At 45.7% G+C, this 12931-nt stretch overlaps 2 protein-coding genes across 6 annotated transcripts; one reads left to right on the top strand and one right to left on the bottom strand.

Moving 5' to 3' along the window:
* Positions 1 to 329: 329 nt before the first annotated feature.
* wdr5 (WD repeat domain 5) lies at positions 330 to 5666 on the bottom strand. 2 transcript variants are annotated; one of them, XM_062559040.1, is made up of 14 exons: positions 5517 to 5666; positions 3298 to 3407; positions 3098 to 3206; positions 2648 to 2721; positions 2462 to 2551; positions 2270 to 2359; positions 2096 to 2179; positions 1948 to 2003; positions 1792 to 1838; positions 1531 to 1606; positions 1363 to 1396; positions 1148 to 1222; positions 981 to 1068; positions 330 to 868 (listed from the first exon to the last, which is right to left on the bottom strand). In XM_062559040.1, the coding sequence occupies exons 2-14, from the start codon at positions 3373 to 3375 to the stop codon at positions 768 to 770; spliced, it is 1002 nt and encodes a 333-aa protein (XP_062415024.1). In that variant the 5' UTR covers positions 3376 to 3407; positions 5517 to 5666; the 3' UTR covers positions 330 to 767. The 2 variants fall into 2 exon arrangements, with proteins under 2 accessions (XP_062415024.1, XP_037339798.1); XM_037483901.2 differs by lacking the exon at positions 5517 to 5666 and adding an exon at positions 4218 to 4387.
* Positions 4529 to 11622, top strand: LOC119226224 (homeotic protein female sterile-like). Of its 4 annotated transcripts, XM_037483895.2 has the most exons (12): positions 4529 to 4765; positions 5872 to 6171; positions 7400 to 7537; positions 7623 to 7758; positions 7968 to 8083; positions 8172 to 8420; positions 8498 to 8626; positions 8731 to 8889; positions 9336 to 9439; positions 9521 to 9795; positions 10475 to 10583; positions 10852 to 11622. In XM_037483895.2, the coding sequence occupies exons 2-11, from the start codon at positions 5989 to 5991 to the stop codon at positions 10576 to 10578; spliced, it is 1593 nt and encodes a 530-aa protein (XP_037339792.2). In that variant the 5' UTR covers positions 4529 to 4765; positions 5872 to 5988; the 3' UTR covers positions 10579 to 10583; positions 10852 to 11622. The 4 variants fall into 4 exon arrangements, with proteins under 4 accessions (XP_037339792.2, XP_037339787.2, XP_037339791.2 ...); XM_037483890.2 differs by having other exon boundaries at positions 10475 to 11622; XM_037483894.2 differs by lacking the exon at positions 4529 to 4765 and adding an exon at positions 4793 to 4996 and having other exon boundaries at positions 10475 to 11622.
* Positions 11623 to 12931: the final 1309 nt, after the last annotated feature.

The following is a 12931-nucleotide window of genomic DNA, read 5'->3' as shown; positions in this document are numbered from 1 at the left end:
CACCAAAATACAAGTGATATGAATCCAGACTACAGATGCTGGTGGCTGTGTGCAGAGAGCCAATCGAGCAGGAGACGCAGGACAGACAGCTGCAGTCATCAAATCACCATCTGCACACATCCTTAAACTAACTGGGGTTTTTTTTTGCAATAGTTTATAGAATATTCTTGGTGATGTCATACATCTCATCTTTGTTCATTTAGTTAAAACCTGGTTTGTTGCCCAAAAGGACTTACAAACACTGAATATATATTTGAAACCTGGCAATTAAACATTAAGACCAAACGTCCCTATTTGTTAGGCCTTGAATAATAACTAACAGCCATAAGAAGTCTTGGTTTTGTTTTTAATACCTGAAGCTTGATGTTAAAGTCACTTCACTTCAAGTCATTATGACAGTTACTAAAAAAAAATAAACACAAATGATTCGTTAAAAGGCCAAATGAGCGCGGGTCGGTAGGGAGCTGTAACATCGGGGGGGAGGTGGGAGTTTAATGCAGTGTCAAAAATACTGAAGCACCAGAACACAGCATCACTGTTTAACTAAAAGAAAGTCTCCAACTTCAGCAGAACTAATGTGACGTGTAGAACACCCCACATGGGGGCTCGGGGGAAATTGCGTGTGGTCGACGGGTCTCAATCCCTCTGCGTCTCACGGGAGCGCCGTACGAGGGGGGAAAAAAAAAGTCAAGCGTTTCTGTTGTTCAACAAAACAACAGAAAAAAAAAAAAAAGTTGAATGGCCCAAAAGAATCCCGAAACAGGAGCTTAGCAGTCGCTTCTCCATAGCTTGATGGTTTTGTCGTTTTCTAAAGCTGCGGACGCGATGATGTTCTCCGTCGGGTGGCAGGCGGTCGAGATGACGACGTCTGGAGGAGGAGAGGGGGGGGGGGGGTGTTGAAAGGCTGCTTTACACATCTGACTGAGGACACCCGACACGGTGTCAGCACTATTGTGAAAAGCACAAACTCGTTGGCGTACCTGTGTGGCTCTGGAGTTTCTGCACAATTTCCTTGGTCTGTAGGTTCCAGATATAAACCATGTTGTCCTCGGAGCCGGACACGATCCACTGAAGGAGCGCACAGAGAAACCTCATGAACACCAGGAACACAAAGGAGAACTCTCCATCGAAGAGAAACGGCGCTCACCTTTCCGCCGGTGACGGAGAAGTTTGCAAATATGCAGTACTTCTCATTTTTGTGGCCGGTGTACGTTTTCAAGCACTGGAACAAAATAAAAAAAACAGAAAAAATGTAAGTCCACTTACTGCGTCACGCTTGTTTTAAGTTGTTAGAAAAAAAGAAACATGGAAGATTAAATGTGAAAGAAAGCAATAATTCAACCCGAGTGGGGAGCTGCTCACCTTTCCTTTGCTGTAGTCCCACAGCTTCAGCGTGCTGAGGACACAGAACCACCAATCACATGACTGATATCTAACATTCTTACAAACCTGCAGCTGAGCAAAGGCCGAGGTGGCGTAGCGCCGCCCTCTGCTGGTGAACCACAGCAAAGACGGCCTGCTAACACTCACTTGTCCAGCGTGGCGGCCAGGATGTATTTCCCGTTGGGGGAGAACTTCACAAAGGACACGGGAGGGTTGTCGTCATCTGACATGGACGACACACAACGTCAGCCCAACACCCTGAACCGCTTTACAATACCGCAGGTCTGACGCAACACAATTAGAAAGGCCTTTTAATCGGATTTCTTTCCCTCGTGGTAAACCTAGTGGGAACGTGCACGTATGCAACAGGGTCACCGAGATAGGCCTGGCGGCACGGGGGAACCGTACCTATGAGGGTCTTCAAACACTGCCCCGATGCCGTGTCCCAGATCCGGCTGGGAATACAAACAAAAAACAAGCGGTCGGGTGTCAAGAAAGTCAGAAAATCCATTATTTCTACAACTTTCCACTAACGACGGCCGGGAATTCTTGATGTAGTCTCACCAAAGCCCGTCGTAGCTGCTGGAGACGATCAGCGAGCCGTCTCTGTTGAAGTGGACCTGCGGAGCCGAGACACACCGTCACTCTGCCTTCATTTCACTGACATTTCCTCACAGAAAAAGAATTTAAGAACACGGAAACGCAAACTTACAGCCGAGACCGGGTCGGAGTGAGCGGGCAAAGTTTTCAAACACTTCCCGGTCTTCACGTCCCATATCCTTACACTCTCATCGAACTGGAAGCAGAGGGACGTAAATAGGAAACCATCTTCAGAAGAAGCCCATCAACAGGGACATTAACGAAAGGGTGGATGTTCTGTACTCACCGATCCGGACACAATGAGATTGGACTGAGGGTTGAAGTTGCAGCAGAACACGTAGTTGCTGTGACCTTTAAGAGTTTTTAAGCCTTTCCCCTAGACAGGAAAAAAAAAATTGTAATGTCACATTCTTGCCGAAGACACCCAAAAAGGGAGGACGAACGAGGTGAAATGGCGAGCGGCGCGAGGCTCCCTCACCGAGCTGACGTCCCAGATCTTGAGGGTTTTGTCGTCGGAGGCGGACACCAGCAGGTTGGAGTCGGAGGACCAGGCCACGTCGGATATGCCCTGTGGGGAGTTGTGATTAGGAACCCAACAGAAAGAAATGAGGATGCCACGGGGGGGGGGCCGCGACCCCCCCCCCTCCCTCACTCACTCACTCACCAGCTTGTGTCCCGATATGGTTTTCTCAAACTTGCCGTCGTACGCTCCCCAGATTTTGATGAGTTTATCAGCGGCTGTGGGGGAGAAGGGATAACAAAGTGATGCGTTGGGTGTCGCTGCTTTTAACGCGACGTTTTAAAATATATATTTATGCCAAAAGGCACAAGACGGTAAAAACGTTTAAAAAATATCTGCAGCAAAGTGGCAATGTTTAGTTGACTGAAGGATTAAGTAAAACCTTTGATAATTGGTTGATTTTTGCTTCCAATGAGGTGATGATGACACTAAAATTGTAAATGTCACTTTTCAAAATTGCCATTAATGGAGGAAACGCTGAAACGAGAATGTAGCTGGCCGATTCAAATATAATCATTTCAGTGGGCCACATGTGGTTTAAGGTTTAAGATAAATAATAACGTGACAGGAAATGGAAAGGGGGGGGGGACTTACAGGAGCTGGCGAGCCACTCTCCGCTGGGACTGAATTTGACGGAGGAGACGGCCTTGGTGTGGCCTGCTAGTGTGAACTTCAGACTGTAGTTGGGCTTGGCGGGCGCAGACTGTGGATCAGGAGAAAACACGGATGTTCAGAAGGGTTATTGCAAACCTTCCCAGCCTTCCCACAATGAGGGGGGGGGGGGTGTCCCACACCTTGCTTTGACTGGCAGACGCTGATGGAACAACAGGAGGTTTTGTGTCGGTCTCTGGTTTCTTGTCTTCCGTTGCCATGGTGAGGAAATGAGCATCTATTGAGCACGATCCTGCAAACAGATGAGCACGTTGTGATGAGCGCGTCACACTATGGTGTCAATGAGAACGTGTTGTTGTTATGATCTCTTCATGTCCGGGACACAGGTTTCTCCATTGGACGCAAGTGACTTCTAAAAGTAATGCTCAGCTTGTGTCGTACTGTATATGACGAGATGCATCAGATACGTATCCCTATACCGCATTAGGGTATGACAGCTATTTGATGGACCAGAGACAACCAACATAAGCAAACCGCGGGGGGGTTGATGCAGTCGTTCTCCATGAACGCGGCGTCGTCTTCAGTCGTTAACCACGTACGAGCAGTGTGGCCGCACGGCGTTATCTGGCATTTTGTTTTAGCAACTTAAGCTAGCAATTAGCTAGCTAACGTTATCTGGCCTGTTACGGTTAAAGGGACCGAACGGAAACCTTTAATATAGACAGCCAACACCATAAGTCCGCTACTTGGGAGCAAATACAAAACACGCGGACGCGTGGCCGTGTTTAAACGCGACAAAAAGGATAGAAAGGAGCGATATTAAACAAAGGGCGACACGGGACCCCTCGGCTGCGGAGTGGCGCTATGACAGTAGCTATCACCGGACTGCATGTCGCGCACCTCAACGTGGATGATTTGAAGCCCGACAGAGAGCGATAATAACTCGATCTTCAACATGCGGGATCAACAACAGAGCTAGCGGGAGTGCGAACGTGTAGCCGTCTGCCTGCGGAGCCATAGCGCTGTTGACAAATACGTTGAGCTGCCACGGACGGGGCCCTCCATTCAAGCGGTAAAGAATCGGTCAAAAGTCGATACTCACAGGGATTTAATGCAGCGTCGCGGTCCGATTGTTACTCCTCGTAAAGATTGGAGGGAGAAATGCGTGTCGTTTTTATTCAGACGACCATTGGAGGGACATTTATCAATAGGCTTGCTGCTGGGTGCTCGTCTACGAGGAGAAGCTAAGGAGAAGCGGGGAATGTGGTGCGTTGGTGCGTATCTGCGCATGCGTCTCGCCAGCAGAAGTGACGGAAGCTAATGAGGGACACAAATATCAAGGACAGTGTAAACTGATGGGTTGTTCCAGTTTAGGGTTATTCCAGTTTTGAAATGTGTTTTCGCAATGCTAATGTGTTGGATTATTCGGGGGAATTTCATTATGCGGTTTCTTCTACCTCAGGGCAGATCCAGCTCGATGATGTTACTCGCAAACGAATATACTGTTGGCAGTACAAGACTGCTGTCTAGACATCAGCCTTTACCCGACATAACGCCATACGGCCCAAAACCCTCCTCTCCGCCAGGCGGCGTGTGCGCGCGCGTTCATTCACAAGCCGCGCGCAGAGGAGCGCACGTTCCTGGCCTCAGGTTTGTTGTTTGGTTTGGAAAGTTTCAAAGTTGGTCAAACGGTGCTTTTCGTTTAACCGCTATATCGGTTTGGTTGTTTGGCGTCATGTGCTTAGTGCCCGTAAACGTTCGCTTTAACCTGCTTTCTTAAGAAAAGGAGTTCGTAAAAACCTCCCGTAATGTTAGTTCTCCTGAAAGTGCCCCCCCCCGCCGTGGGAGACAGTTTACGGGGCCGTTATGTGAGGACAACAGGTAACGTGAGCTCGTGAGGCAACGTTCACTCCGCGTCAAAACGTTTTCAGGTGAAACTTGACCTCGTCAAAGCAACTGTGAATGCCACACCTTCAAATGGGAAATTTGAGACTTTATTCGAACGACTATTCCTTACTTTGAAACGGCGTCGTGTGATGACGTTGTGCACGTTTTCGTTATCGTTATATTCCCCTGCTAGCTAGCAAGCTAGCTGTCGTTAAGCTAACAACGTTAATACCGTTTCCCCAGTCTGTTAGCTTCAACCCGTATGTCAAGTTAAAGCCCTCCTGTTTACGAGGTTATGGGTCGAGTATCAATATTGAGGGGCTCAGTAGCATTGGCACGCGTTCTGCTGTAAAGTTTCACTTCATTGGCGTTACCTGTGAATCTGTTTCACACCGTGATGACCATTGACCGCCTTTTCACGAGCAAACTGACTGCAAACAACACCGTAATCACAATTTATTCCCAGAAAAGCCTCAATTGTGCATTGAAATAACAACAAACATCTGTTACTCACATTCCAGTCGTCACGTACACGTCCTACTGGAGCAGTGGGACACCATGCACCTGGATTCACTCACATGAGCTCTTCACACACATTTCTCTCCACTTAAATAATGTCTGATGCTATGAACCAAGTCGGACTGCAACTGGACACCTTCAACCCGTGTGTGTGTGTGTGTGTGTGTGTGACCACACTAACTGAAATTCAGTGTATTCAACTAAGCCGTTTTTAAAGAGAACAGTTGAATTCATTTTCCGTGGATGCAGCTGATATCATCATTCATGGTTTAGAGATATATACGATATCTCTAGGCCATGAATGATCCCTCTCATACCACCCTTGTAGAACTCTTTTTTTATGCCAACAGATAAATACTATGAAACAATTGAGCCAGCATCCCTTCAGAGCCTTTTGATGAGCTGACGGATGTAACTGCGCTCCCAGAAGATCACTGCGTTTGCCTTTTGGGGGCCCGGTCGCAGCCATGTCAGAGGAGCCTCCGCAGTTCGTGAATCCTCCGCCCCCTGAGGTCACCAACCCCAACGGGCCACGCCGGAAGACCAACCAGCTGCAGTACATGCACAACGTAGTGATGAAATCCGTGTGGAAGCACCAGTTCTCTTGGCCTTTTCAACAGCCGGTCGACGCAGTCGCTCTTGAGCTACCAGTGAGTAGTTGGAAAGAGATTTAGAAAAGGCTAGGGTACAAAAAGATTTGAAACATTTGTATCAATTTATTATTTAGATTTTCAAAAACAAATTAATACATTTTTTTTACAATTTTTTGGACAAATAGTGAAGCTTCCAGAGGACTTTGTTGTATATATAATTTCACCAACTTCAATCGATATACTTATTCCTGATATAGGTAGGTGTATTTTTGCCATGAAATACATTTATGTTCATCCTCTGATGGATGAAAAAAAGTTTTTATTCAAAACAATCTAAAGTGGCCTCTCGGCTGTTGATGGCTGTTCTTTGTGCACGTGAAGTCCCTGCGTGTCTATTCTACCCGTCTGTAATGTTTTGGTTGTTTCCTTGTTAGAAAGGATCTGTTTTCCTCTTTTCTTTCACTGAAGTAAAACTGCTTCTAAAGTCCTAAATCTTCAATCTTTTGTCATCTTTTGTTGCCACTATTTATCTTGTTTCTTTCAACGCCGTTTTCAATTGTTTCTTTCTTTTGGGTTCAGAATAACTCCCAATCCTCATCCCGTTCCAACAACACAACACAGGCAGTATAGTCGGCCTCTATCTCATCCATTATATACTAAGCCCATATACAGGACAAAAACCTTGACTATGACTTTAAGCTTTTAAGCAGTCACGTTCATTTTTGAATCTATTCTATTAAAACCGGGGAAACACTCAAGTAATGATCCATCATTTTGAGCCATATGTTAGTATGAAAGTTAAGTCGATTTCATCCATCCCTGTCGACATGGATGTCCAAATCACTGAGGCGGATATGGAAAAGTACAAAATAAAAGCAAAAACATACCTTGTTTATTACAATGTTATACTTGTCATTGTGACCACATTGTAAACATGTGAATAAGTAAACATTCTAGCTGGATGATGTAAACCATTTTGCGAGGAGGTGAACGTGAGAGTTAAATGTTGGTAACAACCCTTCCATGCAGAGGAAAAATCACACGTTGCCTTCCTTCTCGCATTGAGCTCTAGACAAATGTGGCCAGTCCGGATTTCTGTCTCTTTTGTTCTATGGCGCTCTGTTTCTAGATCTATGCTTTGGGAACTGGAAGTATACCAGAAGCAACGACTATTTAAATATAAGAATTTCGCACCAATACACTTTTTCAGAAAATGTGGGAAGGAAACAAAAAGAAAGAAAGGATGACCTTCATGTGACATTTTTCTTTTCTCGCTGTCCATCAGGATTACCATAGGATCATAACATTTCCCATGGACCTGGGAACCATCAAGAAGCGACTGGAGAACGACTACTACTGGAGTGCAAGTGAATGTATGCAGGACTTCAACACCATGTTCACCAACTGCTACATTTACAACAAGGTAAGGAGCTCCGGGTCTGGGAACGCCACGCGGCGGCTCGCCTCACGGGGGACTGAACCCTCACGGACCTCCCCCTGTCCTCTAGCCCACAGACGACATCGTGCTGATGGCGCTCGCCGTGGAAAAGGTTTTCTTGCAAAAAGTGGCACAGATGCAGCAGATGGAAGTGGAGATCATTCCTCACGCACTCAAAGAGAAGGGCAAAAAAAGTAGCACCCCAGGTAACAAACTGGCAAATACATCATCTTCTTTCTTCCCAAATCAGTTTTAGAGCAATGAATAATTGTTTGCACGTTCAGTTGTGTCGCTGAAAGTCGCCAGCTTCTTTGGGCTGCCATTGATTTGAAGGTTTGTATTTCAACTCTGCATTGTTATGGTGAGAGTAAAGTAAAGGTCCTAAAAATGACATGTGTTTGATCCACGGCTGCAGGCGAGCAGAAAGGAACCGAGACCACGTGTCCCTCGGCTGCGACTCAGCCAAACCCCAGCAAGGCGCCCTCCAGCTCATCCTCGATGGCCAATCGTCCTTCACACGCCGCCACAAAAGTGAGTCGCCATCCCCTGGTGTCGGCACAATAATCGCAGATCACGAGGCGAGTCTTCCTCTTATTTTGGTGGTGTTTTTTTGATGTAGAAGAAAGTGCTGAAGCGGCATGTAGAGGGCCCCGCCAACCTCTCCACAGAAGCTGTAACCCTTAAAGACGCGGCCCAACAGGAAGGGTCCGAACAGCTCCAGCACTGCGACGAAATCCTGAAGGAGATGCTGTCCAGGAAGAACCTGGTCTGCGCTTGGCCCTTCTACAAGCCCGTCGATGCTGAAGCTCTGCAGCTAGACGACTACCACCACATCATCAAGTACCCCATGGACCTGAGCACGGTGAAGGTACGAGCTGCGCGAGGACTTTCCCTCCCCGGTTACCCTGATGTTGTCCTGATGACTTTGGCCTTTTCCATTTCCAGAAAAAGTTGAACGGAGGAGAGTACCAGGATGCACAAGGCTTCGCCGCAGACGTTCGGCTCATTTTTTCCAATTGCTACAAATACAACCCGCCACATCATGATTTTGTTTCTAAGGCCATAAAGCTTCAGGTGCTTTTTGAATGACCAAATCAACTAATGCATCAAACAGGTTATGAAGGGGTATTTTATGTCACTTGTTTGTCTTTTCATCACTGTGCATGCATTTTCTTCAGGCTTTGTTCGAGAAGAGGTTTGCAAAGATCCCAGAGGAGCCAGTGGAGTTGCCGGCGAAGAGGGCGGGTTTTAGTGGGAACGGCTCCTACAACTCCGAAAAATCCCACTTAGAGGACGAGTGGGCCGAACCCGTCCGACTCGCTGGGTTTCAACAGCCGGTGGGTTTCTACTCTCACAGTTCCTCTTTGCTTTGAGATGCCTCTGAATTCCTGATGGGTTCATTGACTTCAAATTCTGTGCCCTTTTTCCTAAAGTGAGCTGAAGCGTTATTTCATTTTCTGCTGTGCTGAGAGTTCTCTGGAGCAGACATTATGTTTTGTACTCCGAAATGTCAGGTTTCCCCACATGCATTTGGTAGAATTCTGTACATATACCCCCTATGACATCATTTCATCATATATTAACAAGTTATGCACAACACAGGAAGCAACGTTGTTCAATGAGATTTTGAGCTGAAGCAGACTCCTTGCCTTTATGTCCCTCCACCACACAGAACCTTTCCTGCTGTTACTATTTTTTGGCACTTACTTTTAAAACACCATATGTAGCACCGCAAAACCAATTGAACTCTGTGTTGATATGGCTTCAAACTGTTCATGGGCAGCTGTCTGCCTACTGTGAAGTCTCTGCGCTTCCACCCAAGAAGGAGAAAGACAAGGACAAGAAAGGGGACAGACAAAAACAAGGCAGTGCAAATCACAACTCCAGGTAGGATGTTTCACAGAATTGAAGAAGTATTATCAAAGTATGTCACTCCCACGTCCTGACTGCTATTGCTCAAAACGTCAGGTGCTCGTGGTTGGGGAGCAAAGTCTGGGATTCAGAGGACGAAAGTCTGCAGATGACGTACGACGAGAAGCAACAGCTGAGCCTCGACATCAACCGCTTACCGGGGCTGAAGCTGGGCCGCGTGGTGCACATCATCCAGAGACGGGAGCCCTCCACTCACGACACCAACACGGACGAGATCGAGATCGACTTTGAGATACTGAAGCCGTCCACTCTGAGGGAGCTGCAGCGATACGTCAACTCTTGTCTGTATAAGAAGTTCAAGAAATTTCAAAGTAAGTAGGGGCCATGCTCCCACCTTCCCTCAACCATTAGGTGTGTGGGCAGATACGGCCTCATGCTCAAGCATCGCTTGTTACAGTGACTCACACGTGCCTGTTTTCATACTCGTGAAGCCACGCGGTAGAGCTCACACCGCCTAGTGCATGTCTGACCCCAAGCTGGGGAGAGAGGGAGAGGGAGAGGAGAGGGAGAGGGAGAGAGAGGAGAGAGAGAGAGAGGAGAGGAGAGAGAGGAGAGGAGAGGAGAGAGAGAGAGGAGAGAGAGAGAGAGAGAGAGAGAGAGAGAGGAGAGGGGAGAGAGAGAGAGAGAGAGGAGAGAGAGAGAGAGAGAGAGAGAGAGAGAGAGAGAGAGAGAGAGAGAGAGAGAGAGAGAGAGAGAGAGAGAGAGAGAGAGAGAGAGAGAGAGAAGAGAGAGAGAGAGAGAGAGAGAGAGAGAGAGGGGGGGGAGAGGGAGAGAGGGAGAGAGGGAGAGAGGGAGAGAGGGAGAGAGAGAGAGAGGGAGAGAGAGAGAGAGAGAGAGAGAGGGGGAGAGGGGGGGAGGGAGAGAGGGAGAGAGGGAGAGAGGGAGAGAGAGAGAGAGAGAGAGAGAGAGTGAGCTAACAGAAGCACACACTGCTGAGTGCATCACCCCCACTGCACATTTGATGGTGCTTCCTTTACTTCCCTCCATCAGAGATAAGCAGTCGTTCTGCGTCTCATCTCGTCAGCAGAGGCACTTCCTCCGATTCTGCCCCCAGCGCCTCCAGTGACTCCAGTTCAGAAAACAGCAACTCCTGATGCCTGTAATATTAATATTTACTTCTTTGTTTATTAACAAAAGAGAGCTCTGCAAAACTGTCCAACATGCCTATTTTTCCTGTGTTTAAATATTTGGGAAAGGAAACTTGTTTGTACTCAGTGTGGCCTTTCTCGCTCATTCCTTATAACTTCTTAATATCCGGCACTGGTATTTCTTATCAGCGGTTATAAATGAAATGGGGCATATTTCATTACATCTGAGATTAATATCCTGTCTCTGTCACTCATTTTGTAAATGCTTTTTAATTACAGGACGGGCCCTTTTCAATACACGCCGGTGACAACAAGTAATATTGTTCTCAACATCCTGTTTTGCACCAGACAGCTTTCTATAGTAGCCATGAAGTCGGGGAAAGTACGTTTCTATTGTAGCACCAGGTTATAAACAGACATCATGTTATGTTAGAACAAGAAACAACCTCAAGCACGTTGCAGAGTTATGAGGGCTGCTGTCTGAGACCTGGATGCGGATATCTATCTTAATTTAGTCTTACACGTGTTCTCTGTTTCAGTTGTGGAGGAACCATTATCAATGTTTTACTGTTCAGCACTAAATGCACGTGACAATTTTATTTTTACCTTTTTGAAATGTTTTGTTTATTTGTTTGACTTCCACCTTTTTTGGTGTCATCCGCTTATACGAAATACTGCTAGTACACACAGCTAGTGTTGAGCTGTCCATCAATCACATACGTTAACAGTTTTGGGCATGAAGCAGTGCTGTAAGTGTTTTCCCCTCGAGGCTTCTTAACATAGTTTGAAAGTCAACTTGAGCTCATCAACCCATCGATGTAAACATAATGCCTGCTGTTATTTATCCCCCCTCCCCTTCCTAACGACTTAATTTGTGCTTAAGTCGCTATAAATAAATAAAAATGCCATCTGTTGTCAATGAACATGCTCTTGTCGCCAACTATGTTTTTTGTTGTTTTTTACTATTTGGTTGCTGTTACAATAGTAATATGACAATATTTGTGATCAATATTCTTTGATTTACTGTTTAGTCAGGTTAATAAAAGAAAAGCACAAAGGTGTCCTTGTGTTTGTTGTGCGTGCGTGCGTGCGTGCGTGCGTGCGTACGGCAGAAATAATATAAACTGGAGATCTGTGTAAGAACTGCAGTTCAGTAGATCAACCATCAGGTGGCCATCGTGCACTACTCTAATATACCACTTTTTGTGGTATTTAAGAGGATGCTGCAGTTAGGATAGAAGCCTTCATTATATGCATATCGTTACACATATATACCATTATTGCTATTAAAACAGCACTTAGTGATTTCCATTAACTAAAGTATTTCATTAATTTAATGGACGACACGTGGGCAAACACATTGAGCCAATCCCAACCTCCCACTTCGAGGTGCGAACTCCGTGAGGGTTTGGGATCGTCCCACTGGCCCACTGCAGAGTGTTTGTGGGCTCTTTCGTATTATGAGCCCCCTATAAATCCTTTCTGCTCCGAGGAATTACCCACAATTCATTGCAATGTGACGTTAAAGATGTATAACCAGTGAACGCATGGAGACGTAAAAAAATGTAAACTAAGACGACGGCACTTTTGTTTTTAGACTTAGTCATATTGAGATGTATACGTTTAAAGCATTAATATGGAGAAGTAAATCGGGCATAATTCACTTTATTTACTATCTAAATTCATGAAGATTAGCATGAAATAATGGGGTATTGGAATATTTGAACATTAAGTATTAGCAAATGTAATGTTAATTGTCCCGCAGTAGTGAACTGGGGCAAGTTGCATGGGGGTGTTTTTAGTTTAATAATCACCTGAAGTGCTTTTTAAAATGACTGGGATTTTACTATGTTTAAAGGCCATATACTCGAAAAAAGATCTCTTCGACCCTTGAGCCAGAAATCTCCACTTCAGCTGCTCTTATATCCACCAAAATGTCCTCCCCGTGGGTATTCTGAATGTGTTTTACTAGGGCTTTGGTCATATATCATTCATAACGTGGCAAAAAAAAAGATTTTTCATTGCTGTTGGAAGTATTTGTCTAGTGATAAAAAGAGATGTCCTAAATTCTGGTTGTATAACCCTTTAATATCAACACAACTTATTTGATTGTAAAAATGTTGAGATGCACGTAACCAACAAATTCAAAAACAACAAATTCCTTGTTAACAGAGGCGACTTAAGAGGTGCTTTTGGAATGAGACGGGTGTGTACATTGATTTGACCCTGCAGGGAAAGCTGCCACACAAACAAGAGTCAGAGGCACACCTATCTCTGACTCTTCCCTTGAAGTAAAACATTTGAACCCTGGACCTTTACTGCATGGGATTAACACTTTTGTCAATTCGTAGTCTTACTT

Source organism: Pungitius pungitius, chromosome 18 (genome assembly GCF_949316345.1).
Source record: "Pungitius pungitius chromosome 18, fPunPun2.1, whole genome shotgun sequence".
Classification (NCBI taxonomy): Eukaryota; Metazoa; Chordata; class Actinopteri; order Perciformes; family Gasterosteidae; genus Pungitius; species Pungitius pungitius.
This window is presented reverse-complemented; position numbering and strand designations above follow the sequence as displayed.

What these genes read in the sequence shown, in the direction of transcription:
- wdr5 (XM_062559040.1), bottom strand. Translation starts at nt 3,375, where the DNA reads ATGGCAACGGAAGACAAGAAACCAGAGACCGACACAAAACCTCCTGTT. An exon ending in CCATATCGGGACACAAGCTG is followed by an intron (nt 2,552 to 2,647) that starts GTGAGTGAGTGA and finishes AACTCCCCACAG; the next exon opens with GGCATATCCGACGTGGCCTG. An exon ending in GTGTTTGAAGACCCTCATAG is followed by an intron (nt 1,607 to 1,791) that starts GTACGGTTCCCC and finishes CGTCCATGTCAG; the next exon opens with ATGACGACAACCCTCCCGTG.
- LOC119226224 (XM_037483895.2), top strand. Translation starts at nt 5,989, where the DNA reads ATGTCAGAGGAGCCTCCGCAGTTCGTGAATCCTCCGCCCCCTGAGGTC. An exon ending in TCGCTGGGTTTCAACAGCCG is followed by an intron (nt 8,890 to 9,335) that starts GTGGGTTTCTAC and finishes GTTCATGGGCAG; the next exon opens with CTGTCTGCCTACTGTGAAGT. An exon ending in GAAGTTCAAGAAATTTCAAA is followed by an intron (nt 9,796 to 10,474) that starts GTAAGTAGGGGC and finishes TCCCTCCATCAG; the next exon opens with AGATAAGCAGTCGTTCTGCG.